At 40.4% G+C, this 14,025-nt stretch overlaps 1 protein-coding gene across 1 annotated transcript in view; it reads left to right on the plus strand.

Annotated features, from left to right (window-relative positions):
• Window positions 1–1,791: 1,791 nt before the first annotated feature.
• The window catches only part of FAM92A1 (family with sequence similarity 92, member A1), a 22,579-nt gene continuing 10,345 nt past the window's right edge, over window positions 1,792–14,025 (plus strand). Inside the window, exons 1-3 of the mRNA XM_010292262.1 lie at window positions 1,792–2,046; window positions 4,598–4,666; window positions 11,184–11,285. Of these exons, the coding sequence (XP_010290564.1) occupies window positions 1,792–2,046; window positions 4,598–4,666; window positions 11,184–11,285 (426 nt within the window). The remainder of the gene's footprint in view (window positions 2,047–4,597; window positions 4,667–11,183; window positions 11,286–14,025) is intronic.

A 14,025-nucleotide genomic window follows, 5' to 3' on the forward strand; every position in this document is an offset into this window, starting at 1 on the left:
GACCCTCCTTAGGGGTGGGGATCCGCCTCTGTTTTCCTCAGGTAAAGGCCGCAAAACTTTCCTAGGCTTAGTGTACTATGCGGAGATGAAGTAAAGACTTGACGATTTAATCGGGCCTCTCGCTGATAATTTTGTGGCCGCCTCTAAACGGTCAGAAGTAATTGGGGGTGGGGGGGAACTTTTCACACCCCCAGTTAAGGAAATGCAGTGTTTCATGTCCCAAAATTAAATATTATTTGCATGGGAGTACTGTGAGATCAAAATTGTAAAGTGGGTGAGGAAACGTGCTTCATGCTTTCCCCTGGGAGAGGAACACTTTCTGACATGAAGACCTTCCAATAAAATAGAAAGGATGTACCTTTTACTGAAGATTTTATCAGGTACTATTAATTTTGAAAAGCAACTTTATTAATACTTAATGAGACTCTTGCTTTCCCACTCACTGGGTGAAACCTTTCCTATTCGAATGATTCCATGCTCAAGCGTGTCCTGAAGGATGAACAACTTACTTGGAATTTTTTTTTTTTTCTTTGAACAAAACCTCTTTTGAACAGTCTCCTGGACTGCTTGCCATGAAGCATCACAATGGGGTTTTTGCCCATAGCAGAACTTCGGCCTGAAATATTTTTTCTGAATAGTTCTTGAAGAAAGGTGTTCTTCATTTGAATTGACTGCATTGTTTTTTTAGTCTTCAAGTATTAAATTTCTTCCAATTTTTCTGATTTTCATGTGTTGTGATATTAAGTCAATAGTTAAATATTGGTCAGCATTTGGAGCTGGGATAGCTGAAGGGTATGAAGGAAGTTCTCGTTTCTGTCCCTCACCAAGGGGGTGGTACAAGTGAATTGTCTTCCTGAGAATTCCAGCACTTTACATGAATCATCTCGTGTAGACCATGGAGACTTTTTAGGATCCAGTATCTGGCAGTTACTGTTAGCTAAATTGTCCTGTAGTTGATTCAGTCAGATTAACAACAACTGGCATGAATTCACTGACACTAATTTGGTTTATTAGTATCACTGACGCATAACTAAAGCAAGACTATCAAATGATGTAGTAATAGGAAAGCAAAATATCAAATGAAATACATGATTTAAAAACTCAGAATGACTTATCTAGATCATTCATAATGAAACATACTGACATTTTGTTCAAATAAAAAAATAATTAATATAATTTAAGAGAAAATAATCTGTTGTGTAATGAATGTTCTTTCTGTGTTTTTAGAGTTTTCACCTGTGGACTTGTGCCCGTTCACTTTTCTTCTCAAATTCTCGGGGATATTTATTCTCTGTAGTGTTGACCAGGAGCAGTTTCATACTGGTTCACAATTTAAAGAGCATTTAATACCTCTACAGATTTGCCCTCTACTGCCTAATTTCTCCAACCATTGACTTTTCTGTTTAGATCGCAGACTCTTGCAGGAAGCTGTATGACCCAGTCTTGTTTGAGACCTGCGTGTGGTACCACTATGTTAGTAATTAATACCAACAGTAATAGTGAGCTTTTGCTTAACCACAGGAGGAAAGCTTGAGTCGATTTTTGTGACTTGCTTTTTTCTCTATTGGATCTATTTATTGTTAAGTATAAACCCTGCCTTGTTTTTTTGTTATTCGTTCATAAACAGGCACATATTACATCAGACTGTAACAGCAGTATCTTTTTAAGAATAGATTTCTGTTTTGCCCTGAAATGAGATGTCTAAATCATGTATAAATTATTAATAGTACAATTATATAGTTTTTCTTCTGCATGTGTTGTAAACATTTGTACTCTTCTTATTTTTCACTTATGTTTTCTTTGGTATCCAGGGACAATCAAACTAGACAAATACAAGATGCTGTTTCAAATGTGGAAAAACATTTTGGTGAATTGTGCCAAATATTTGCTGGATATGTACGTAAAACTGCCAGACTACGAGACAAAGCAGATCTTCTAGTAAATGAAATATATGCATATGCAGCCACAGAGACACCAAACTTAAAAGTTGGACTGAAAAACTTTGCAGATGAATTTTCCAGACTTCAGGATTATCGCCAGGCAGAGGTACAAAATTAAAGCTGTATGTGTTGTGTTGCCATCTGAACTTTTCAGTTACTTATCTGCAGTTAAAAGGGAAAAGATATACTCTACAATCACGAGAGAAACATAGGACAAAACACTTCAAAATATATTAGTGGCAGAGCAGGATAGGCTGCCAAAGCATTCATGATTTACTCTGCTAATAACTTTAGTGAAAACTGCCTGTGATTAGTCCTACTGAAGTCAGTGAAACTATCCACACAAGCACTCCCAGAATCTGAGACAGGACAAGTCTTGGATTATGATTTATGGTTGATAATGTGTTCTTTTAATTTTGTGACTTGAGTTGTCTAGCAGCAGCTGAGGTAAAACCAGTCATTTTCGTTTTGCTGAGTCTGTTATCAGAAGCAGTATGGAAGAGAATACTAACTGGAATCCTTCATGGGGCATTGACAGCCCCTCTGAGGTGCTGTCGGGGACCACCTTAGATTTCGTAAGCCTCTAATTCAACAGTAAAAGTACAAACTTGATTTGGACCACACGTGACACTGTAGTCATTTCTGCTAGATAAAGTGAGAGCATAAAGAAAGGTATTTATGCCACTTACACATCTATGTGCGGGGTCAGTCAAACTGTAACTTATCGTCCAGAATTCCAAATGCTGAGATTTAATACACATCTATCTTCATAGATAGATATGTATCAATACTTTCTATGCCCTACTGAAGATATCTACATATCTTTCAGTAGGGCGGAGAAAATTCCCATTTATAATTTTGAAAAGCTAAGAATCATTATAATTTAAAAAAGAGACAAGAGTAGTTGACATTCTTGATGTTTTCAGATATGACTTTTTTAATTAAAAAAAGAAGCATTGCAAGTCATCTTTCTATATTAACAAAGTAGAAAAAGAAAACCTTTTGAAAGAAGTTGATCTATGAGGTATCTAGTGAGTATACTAAGTAGAGGGTTTGAAAAACAAGAAATACACATGGATCTTTAACAGTGTATTTAAGGCCAGATTTTTAAGGAGTAGTAAGAAATCCAAGGGTGTGGATAGTGCAGTTTTTATTTTTTTTCATAAGCTGTTATGCATCAGGCTCCAGCGGAGCCACACATAGGTCCTTATGCTTCAATTGATGTAACAGCAATTTATCCCTCTGTTAATAGGGTACATTTATATTATGGCCAAATGTGTATGTGAACCTTTGTGATCTCTCGGTCTGTTTTCACCTTTAAACTATGAATCTGTAATTTCGAGGTACCTATGTAACAACTTGAGGTTTGCTTCTTTCAATTTTTAAGTATGTTTTTAAAAACTGGTATTTGGCCTACCTACATTCTCCTACCATGCCTGTCCCCAAACCACCACTGCCCTTTGAAGGAGAAAAGGCAAAAGCAGCAAAGGAAAAGAGAAGCTTTTAGCCTTTAAATCAAGTTCTCCTTTGATCATGAAAGCCAAATAGATCATCTCAGCTTTATTTCTTTTGGGCATCAGGCTAATTAACATTTTTCATATATATTGACAATGTGAGCAAGACAAAATTAGCTTATAAGGGTTATCAATTTCTGGTCTTCAGCTGCAGTGCAAGATATGTAACTGCTGAGGTGTGAGGTACTTCCACAACATGTGGAAGGGTAAGTAAAGCAAGATGGTCAGTTTTTTTGGTATATCTATATCATGTGCTTCATTTAGAGCCTTACTGCTCTATTCCATTCTATTCTATTGGTAGTTTAAGGGAAATTGTTTGACAGTGTACAGGCAGAGTGTAGTGAAGGAAAAAATGCTTGCTCAGTTGGCATAGATTTTGGCTGACTGGGAACTGCCAGTTTAGAGGGGAGTATAATGTCTGTCCCTTCCTGGTAGAGGTATGCACCTTGTCCTAATTTGGACATAACAGCGATGGGCCAGATGACTGACTGGTCCAAAGTCAGCGGCAGCTTATGCTGCGGTGACTCAGGCAGTATTGTCGATTTTGACAAGCAGGCAGGTCTTACCCAATTGCCTGTCTAACCATATGTAGCTGTTTTTCTAACTAGAATTGAAACAAAAATTCAGGTGCACTCATCTGTGAAAGCATTCATGCATTTTGCACACGCTGTTGTTGATATTTTTATTATTTTCTGTACTTTATGTTCTTTATTTTTAAGAACAGATGTGTTGCATTTCATATGTTTGATAGCAAAGACAGCTTAGTCCATAATCTATCAACAAGTGTAGAGCAAATACATTGATCTTTAACTTTAGATAGAAAGCTATGGATCTCCAAGATGCAGTGTTTGATGTATTTAGTACTCAGTTGTTAGAATCTCCATGTTTTATTTATCCTGATGTATTGCCAATGAAGAAAAAGGAATTCCACTAGAAATGAGCTTGAGCTTCTCAAAATATAAATGACTTACTGATTAATTTAATTGACTCTGGGTTTTGCAATATTTTTTAAAACCTCCATCCCATTATATTTTCAGCATATATGGACTAAATTCCTAATGAGTCACTAGTAAATGAATTGTTTCCTGTTTCTGCACACCACAGATGCAGCTGATTTTAGTGACCTTGTGTTTTCCTTTGTAGGTTGACAGGCTTGAAGCCAAGGTTGTTGAACCTCTGAAAAGTTACGGGACCATAGTGAAACTTAAAAGGGTAGGTTAAACGTCTGTTTTCTCACAAGGTACATTTTGGTGTTCTGGCCACTCAGTTGGAAACTTCTACTTTACAGGGGGGAGTGGTTCTGATTTTTCATATTGCAATAATCAGTCTAACTAAATTACATAGCTTCAATTCAGATGTATTACTCTATACAATGTTGGAGGAAAAAGCTTTGAGGTGAAGACAAGGATGTTCAGACTCTTGGAGCCAAGCAAATGCTAAAAAAAGGCATTGTGGATAGTGTGAAACTTCCTGGATAGTGGAAATTCAGGATGTTTTTCGTTATAAATAATGTCATTATGATTGTTGTTGTTGGTATTTATGTAGAGTTCTAAAAGGTAAATTATATGTAATGCTTTTGGCTCTTAGTCATCTATAAGCTGCCTTTAACAGCTTTTCCAACTTAGAATTGCATGAATTGCATTCTACACTGAAGTTCATAATGTAGAAGAAAGTTTTTGAAACTGACAGATAGGTAATGGCCTGAATCCCTCTCTGTCCTGCAAAGTCATCAGGATGCCCTGAAGATACACAAAAAACTGAGTTCTCTTCATTCACTATACTCTGGAAACACTGTATATAGGGATTTGAAATGTTCCCGAAAAGTTGAGCAAGTAAATTGTAATGAGCAGATACTAGTTTATAGGAGGAAAGTAGTTGTTCATAATACTTATATACTACATAGAGGATATCTTCATCCTATAAACTCAAATCTGTAATTCATGTATATATCATAATCTATACAAATCAAAAGGTAAAATGATCGCTATTTGATAGTATTTAACATACAAAAATCTTACAGTGTGTTCATCATGGTTAGTTTGAGTACATTATGGCATTGCATCTCAAACTAGCATTTTTCATGTTTTTGTTCTTGAATCTTTTCAGTACAGTGAAGAACCGAGTACAGTGTTTGGAACTTACTGCACAGCTATTTCACTTGGTTGTTAAAGAAACAGTTATGAAGGAAACGCATTCTGCACTTGAGTGGTACTATATGTGGTAGTCCTTAGCAGGGTTCTAGACTATAGAGCCTGGATCATAGAATTTGGTATCTTAATAGTCACTCTGAAACCCAGTTTGTGAGATCTAAAACTGAGTATTCTATAGGATATAAATATTGAGGGTGGAGGACAAGTGTCATGTGTTTGTGGCAGTAGCGTTGCTGAGGAGGCACAGAGCATGACAGCAGTGCTTCGGGCTTCTGAAGCATTGAAGGTATCTTGAGGTGCATTGCCACTGATGGCCAGTAACGGTGAGTATAGAAGCAACGGAAGCCAGGTCATTCCTTGCAACAGTGAATGGCATTTCCTGTTGTCTTTGCCTTTCAGAATGCCAGAAAGCATTACATAATGTTTATCTTAGCTACACTGAGGAGTACAAGAGTATTCTTAAACTGTAGGTGGAATTAACTATTTTATCAATGTACCTTTGGACTAAGACATCACTAAAGATGTAGGCCATTAATTTTTTTTTTTTTTTTTACCCTGCCCATTACCATAAACCTTGGTTAAAACTTCAACTGTTTGATCTTCAGCTATCATCTCTAAACACTGGGACATTTTGAGTGGAAAAGTAAATTTTTTGTCACTCATGTAAAGCTAGCACAGGGTGCTAGTTGTAGGACTGCTTTACCTCTAACTACATTAGCTGATTAAGTAAAACCAGGCAGAATATGTCATTGTAGCACTTTTTATAAAGGGGATGTTCCCGCTGCTACTTATTGGATCTGTTCCAGAGTGTACACAAACTATTTTTGTGCTGTATCTAAAAGAACTGTTGCTATTTCTGTGGGGCAAGACATCAATGTCCTGTGATACTAAATGCTTTAAAGAGGCCGAGGTCAGTCAGAATAGTGCTGTCGTTTAACTGCTAATGCAATAAAGTTGTTTTATTCACATGTCCTGGTTTATTATGCTGAGTAGCACTCTGGAGCAGGATTTGGCAGCTTCAGTGGAAGCTAGTATAATATTCTTGTCCTGTAATGCAGCTTAAATGTAGGATTTCAGGGTTTCTTTCTGTTTCACTGTTCTGTATATGAATCTTCACATTTCTGCTTTTTGGCAACTCTGTTCCTGGTTCCTTTTCTTCGCATAAAACAGGACATCATAAAACCAAGGTGATCCACCCGCAGAAGAAAGGATTGGTTTGCTTTAATAACTTCAGTGACTAAAGCAGGTAACAGTACAGTGATGAGGATCTGCCAGCATATTGTCTGGTGGATGGACTGTAGCTGTACTTCTGTGTGTTTGAAATTAGATGGCTGACCAGAGTTCTTAAGTGTGACATGAATTCATAGTTTAAAGCCAGAGAGACTATGAATAATTTTATATTCTCTGTATCTGTCCTTTATCTCACTGGCTATTCCATTCCATTTTTCCTTGGGTGTCATTCAAGCATATTTTCCAAAACCGTATCAAATCTTGGTCTGAAGACAGTGGAGGGGAATGTAGGACTGTTTCTGGTAGTTACCGGTTAGTAGAAAGACCTCACCTAATCTTTGTTCTTATTATATGTTCCACTGAGATTAAAGAGCTCTGTGATGCTCTGTTTTTTTCTGGATGAAGGTATTTAGATGCTAGTAAAACCCATTTTTCATCCAAAACTTATATATAGCGCCACCACTATAGCCACAGTAGCACTAAATCTTTGTCAGGCTTTGGCTAGCAGAGAATGATGTTTGATTGCCTGTGTTGCTACAGAGAACAGAGGTAGAGAAGGGAACAGTGCAGTCCCTGTAGGTATTGCCAAAGTCATTATGTGCTATAAAGAAAATACTGAATTTTATAATGGCAACTCTAGTGGTTTCCTTAGCAGTCTCAAGCATATTCTGCATAAAAGTCAGAACCCTTTCAGCCACAGCGTTAAATCTAATTGACTGTTTTAAATGGGCCTAGAACGTTTGTGCTGTTAACAGGACTTAGTCAATAAATAACACTAAGCATGTAGCTGTGACTGTTAGATACAAAGCTGCTTTGTTCTATGGCAAAAATAAGTATGTTTTTCTCTTCTCTTTCTCTACCTTTAACTTTAAATTTAAAATGTTAAGCAATAAAAATCTTTTTTTCTATTCTTCCTTTTCTTGCAGCCACATGGTTTTCAGACAGGAGAAAGCAGTCTTTTAGATGGCCTTAAAGGTGGTGTAATTCCCTTTTGAAAGAAGAGCAGCAAAATTAGTTTTGATGGGCTAAAGATGCAGTTGTTTTTATTATCAGAAACTAGCTCTGTGTCCCTAAAGATGATATACACAATGACATACAGACAGTAGGGATGGAAGCTGTGTTTTGATCCTGACCTCATGCAGAGAGTCATTATTGAAGAAACAGAGCACTCTGAAAAGTGGCACACTTGTACTTGTCATTGACTGGTGATCACAGAATCATAGAATAGTTTGGGTTGGAAGGGTCCTTTAAAGGTCATCTAGTCCAACCCCCCTGCAATCAGCAGGGACATCTTCAACTAGATCAGGTTGCTCAGAGCCCCATCCAATCTGACCTGGAATGTTTCCAGGGATGGGGCAGCTACCACCTCTCTGGGCAACCTGTGCCAGTGTTTCACCACCCTCGCTGGGAAAAATTTCTTCCTTATATCTAGTTGAAATCTTTTAATTTAAAACGATTGCCCCTTGTCCTATTGCAACAGGCCCTGCTAAAAACTCTATCTCCATCTTTCTTATAGGCCCCCTTTAAGTATGGGAAGGCTGCAATAAGGTCTCCCTGGAGCCTTCTCTTCTCCAGGATTAACAACCCCAACTTGCTCAGCCTATCCTCACAGGAGAGGTGCTCCATCCCTCTGATCATTTTGGTGGCCTCCTCTGGACCTGCTCCAACAGGTCCATGTCTTTCCTGTGCTGAGGGCTCCAGAGCTGGATGCAGGACTCCAGGTAGGGTCTCGCTAGAGCACAGTAGAGGGGCAGAATCCCCTCCCTTGACCTGCTGGCCACGCTTCTTTGGATGCAGCCCAGGATACGCTTGGCCTTCTGGGCTATGAGTGCACATTGCTGGCTCATGTCTAGCTTCTCATCCCCCAGTACCCCAAGTCCTTCTCTGCAGGTCTGCTCTTGATCCCTTCATCCCCCAGCCTGTATTGATACCGGGGGTTGCCCCAACCCAGGTGCAGGACCCTGCACTTGGCCTTGTTGAACCTCATGAGGTTCACGTGGGCCCGGTCCTTGAGCTTGTCCAGGTCCCTCTGGATGGCATGCCATCCCTCAGGCATGTCAACCGCACCACACAGCTTGGTGTCATGTGCAAACTTGCTGACCGTGCACTTGGTCCCATTATGTCATTGATGAAGATATTAAAGAGTACTGGTCCCAACACAGACCCCAGAGGGACACCGCTCATCATCCATCTGGACATTGAGGCATTGACCACTACCCTCTACGTGCCACCATCTATCCAATTCCTTATCTACCCAATAGTCCACCCATGAAATCCTTCTCTCTCCAATTTAGAGAGAAGGATGTTGTGGGGACTGTGTCAAAGGCCTTACAGAAATTCAGATAGACAACATCGGTAGCTCTTCCCTTGTCCACTGATGTGGTTATTCCATCCTAGAAGGCCACTAGGTTGGTCAGGCAGGATTTGCCCTTGCTGAAGCCATGCTGGCTGTCTCAAATTGCCTCCCTGTCCTCTGCGTGCCTTTGCAGACCACCTAGGAGGATCTGTTCCATGCTCTTCCCAGGCACAGAGGTGAGGCTGAGAGGTTGGTAGTTCCCAGCGTCCTTCTTGCTACCTTTTTTAAAAATGGGTGCAATGTTTCCCTTTCTCCAGTCTCCAGGGACTTTGCCTGACTGCCAGGACTTTTCAGATATCATGGAGCGTGTCTTGGCAACTACATCAGCCAGTTCCCTCAGGACTCTGGGATGCATCTCGTCAGGTCCCACTTGTCCATGTTCAGGTTCCTCAGGTGGTCTCGAACCTGATCTTTTACAGTGGGAGGGACTTTGTACCTCCAGTCCCTGTCTTGCAGTACATCCCTTTGAGAGGTGTGGGAACAGGCACTGCCAGTGGAGACTGAGGCAAAGAAGTCATTGAGTACCTCAGCCTTCTCCTCATCCATTGTTGCCAGTCTTGCTTATTGAGGGTATGCTTTCTTTGACCTTCATTTTCTGGATGACATACCTGTAGAAGCCCTTATTATTCTTTGCATCCCTTGCCAAGTTCAACTCCAGCTGTGCCTTGGCCTTCCTGGCCCCATCCCTACACAACGCCCCCCTACAGGGCAGCGTCCCGGTACTCATCCCGAGATACCCATCCCTGCTTCCACTGCCTGTGCATTTCCTTCTTGCCCTTTAGTTTGCCCAGCAGGTCTCAACTCAGCCATGCTGGTTTCTTGCCTGCCTTTCCTAATCTAGTCACAGTATCACAGAACTTTTTGAAAGAGACACATTCTTGGTTGCATGTCTTTCTAGGTGAAGGAGACCTACAACCACATTAAAATTCTGAAATCCAGGGAAGGAGCACAGACAGCTTCGTGAGATTATATTTTTAACAGCTTTAATCCACTTTGTTCTGGATTGGTAGATGGGAACTGGTCTTTTTAGAGGAAATGACTGTTTGAAATGTATGCCCACCTCCTGCCTCAGATTTTGTTAGACTGATTCCTTTTGGCTGTAGTTCTCCTTGTTCTAAGGTACTGCTCCTTTAAATTAGAGCCATCAAAATTAATATCATTTCTCATACCAAGGTCAATGGAGTGATAAATATGTCATTGACAATTTTAAATTCCATGTATGCCAAACTGTTTGCAAAACACAGTTTTATAGCATGAACAAGAATTTGAGAGTGGTATGTAAACATTCTTAAACTGTCACAGATCTTCCTGGAAGTACATCCTACTTCTTCGGAAATGAGGAGCAAAAATACTTATCAACAGTTTCTGCCTTTTCTAGATGAATAATTTTCATCTTCTCCAGCTACATAATTACTAGGATGTATTTTATTCCAAATGTATTTAAAACACCTTACTAACTGCATATATAAATATGCAGTTTAACCCTTTCAGCTGTGGATTTTCTATGGCACCTTAAGGTCTGTGTAGCAGTTTTGTGTTCTTCATATATTCTGATTGGTAGTGACTGCTGCCTGTTTTGGTTTTTTCTTACTGATTTCTTTGATGCCACTTTTTCTTTCTCAGTGCCATCTTTATTCCATTACTAAGCCCGGAATGGGCCTGTCTTCTTACTGCTTTGGGGATCTCAGATTTTGACCATCTACTGTACTTTCCATGAAAAGCTGTAAATATCTTTCTCTTCCCCGCCCCTCCCCTCCCCCCCATATTTTAAATTATAGTTTGTGCTACAGAGAGTTGTGCAAGGTACTAAACTCCTTGGTCCTCACTGACTTCTCTTTCAGGGGATCATTTAACAGGGTAAGAACAGTAAAATCTGTTTTTGTTTAAAGCAGAAGTTTTGTTCATGTTTTCTAGGTGATGCATGTATGAAGAAAAGTGCATTTTGTGTTATTCTAGATCTATTTCAAACCTGTCTAAAACATTTTATTTCCAGGATGATCTTAAAGCAACTTTAACAGCAAAGAACCGAGAAGCTAAGCAATTATCTCAATTGGAAAAGACACGTCAGCGGAATCCATCAGATCGACACATTATTGTATCCTGTATTTCTAGTAGCTATAAGAAGTATTTTAAAAAATTCTTGCAGTATTAAACTATTATGTTTAGAAAGTAGTAACAGAAGAATGATCTTCAGAGGGACCGTTTCCTATGTTGATGTTGAATCTTAAGCTTTATGATGAGGTAAAGCTTATAATAGCTGCTTTGTTACTCACTCCCTTTTAGATTGAAAACAAACTAGAAACTATTTGGCATGTTTATGCAAGAGAGGCAGAGATTGCATCTAGGAATTTGGAGATTTTTGACAGTAGTGTAATCAGACAACTCCTTTTTTACTTCTGTGGATTTTTTATTGTTTTTCTCCATGTCATTTTGGTAGTTGTGCTTCCTTGTACCTAGATGGGGGGCATGAGTTTCCTCCAGCTGTGAGATGAAGTGTGAAAGGAAAAGTTGTTATTCTATTAGTAGAATACTCAACCAGACTACTCTTCTTTTCAAAAGACCAGCGACCCTCCCAATATACTGTTCTGTATCACAGAGGGTAAAATTAAGCTTCCACAGAATTTCCATTAAACTCTCATTGAAGTTTCAAATTCTGAAGAAATCAGAATCTAGGAAATGCCAAAATAAACAGGATCAAGGCAATCCTACTTCAGTCCTGTTAAGCCTGTGCATTATGATACAGCATTTAAATTCATGATGATCTGCTGTTTATTTTTTACTACACTGTAGCATTGGACTCGGGAGTGAAGCAGTCCTGTTCTTTGTAGGATTTCATCAATTTTATTTCAGAAATTAGGAACTTTCTAGTGACTGGGGCATGGGACTGCAGAAAGAGCAAAAATTATTGTGATGGTTAAATGCCACCCAGGAGAATTGCGTTTTATTTTTTCTGCCAAAGAATTCCAATTTAATATTAATCAAATCAGTTAAATAAAATGATTACTAATTAGATTTCCTCATGTAATAAAGACACATGGATGTCAGCTGTAGGGTTACAACTTGAGCTGTGATGCAGAAGGGAGTAAATAATAACAGTAAGCTATTTCAGTGAAGTTCCCACCAATTAGAAAAGGGGAAACATAACCCCCATCTTTAAAAAGGGAAAAAGGGAAAAAAGGAAGACCCAGGGAACTACAGGCCAGTCAGTCTCGCCTCTGTGCCCAGCAAGATCATGCAGCATATCCTCCTGGAAACTATGCGAAGGCATGTGGACAATAAGAAGGTGGTTGGTGACAGCCAACATGGCTTCACTAAGGGCAAATCATGCCTGACAAATTTGGTGGCCTTCTACGATTGCATAACAACTTTGGTGGATAAAGGAAGAGTGACTGACATCATCTACATGGACTTGTGCAAAGTATTTTACACTGTCCCACATGACATCCTTGTCTCTAAATTGGAGAAACATGGATTTGACAGATGGACCAATCAGTAGATAAAGAATTGGCTGGATGGTTGGATTTAAAGAGTTGTGGTCAACGGCTTGATGTTCAAGTGGAGACCAGTGACAAGTGGCATTCCTCAGAGGTCGGTATTGGGACCGGTGCTGTTTAACATCTTTGTCAGCGACAAGGGATGGTGGGATCAAGTGCACCCTCAGCAAGTTTGCCAACGACACCAAGCTGTGTGGTGCAGTCAACATCCTGGAGGGAAGGGATGCCATCCAGAGGGACCTGGATGAGCTTGAGGAATGGGCCCATGTGAACTGCATAAGGTTCAACAAGGCCAAGTACAGGGTCCTGCACCTGGGTTGGGGCAACCCCCGGTATCAATACAGGCTGGGGGATGAAGGGATTGAGAGCAGACCTGCTGGGAAGGACTTGGGGGCGCTGGACATGAGCCAGCAATGTGCACTCGCAGCCCAGAAGGCCAAGCGTATCCTGGGCTGCATCCAAAGCAGCGTGGCCAGCAGGTCGAGGGAGGGGATTCTGCCCCTCTACTGCGCTCTGCTGAGACCCCACCTGGAGTCCTGCGTCCAGCTCTGGAGCCCTCAGCACAGGGAAGACATGGACCTGTTGGAGCAGGTCCAGAGGAGGGCCACCAAAATGATCGGAGGGATGGAGCACCTCTCCTGTGAGGACAGGCTGAGCGAGTTGGGGTTGTTAATCCTGGAGAAGAGAAGGCTCCAGGGAGACCTTATTGCAGCCTTCCAGTAACTGACAGGGGCCTACAGGAAAGCTGGAGAGGGACTTTTTACAAGGGTATGTAGTGAAAGGACAAGGGGTAAAGGCTTTAAACTGAAAGAGGGTAGAATAAGATTAGCTAGAAGGAAAACATTTTTCACAATGAGAGTGGTGAGACAGTGGAACAGGTTGCACAGAGAACTTGTGGATGCCCCATGTCTGGAAGTGTTCAAGGCCAGGTTAGACAGGGCTGTGAGCAACCTGGTCTAGTAGAAGGTGTCCCTGCCCATGGCAGGGGGGTTGGAACTAAATGATCTTTAAGGTCGCTTCCAACCCAAACCCTTCTATGATTGTCCCCAAAGGGAGACTGGTCACATTTTTCTCCCTCTTGCGCTATTTCCCAGTTGATTTTGTGGGTATGTGTCTGGCACCTGGCTTGTTTTTTCTTGTCTCTTTGCTAAACTACTCCCAAATATCCTTCTGTGGCTTAGTTTCTTGTAACACCTGTGTTTTCTGTACTTAAAACTTTGCCTGAAGAGTTATTAAATCTCGGTACAGTCTGGGTTTGCATATGGCCAGAGGCACCAAACACTACCTACTTGCATTTTAAAGCCGTCAACACAAAATGCATAAAAAGTACTGGGAGCAGGA

Source organism: Phaethon lepturus, unplaced genomic scaffold (assembly GCF_000687285.1).
Source record: "Phaethon lepturus isolate BGI_N335 unplaced genomic scaffold, ASM68728v1 scaffold17298, whole genome shotgun sequence".
Lineage (NCBI taxonomy): Eukaryota > Metazoa > Chordata > Aves > Phaethontiformes > Phaethontidae > Phaethon > Phaethon lepturus.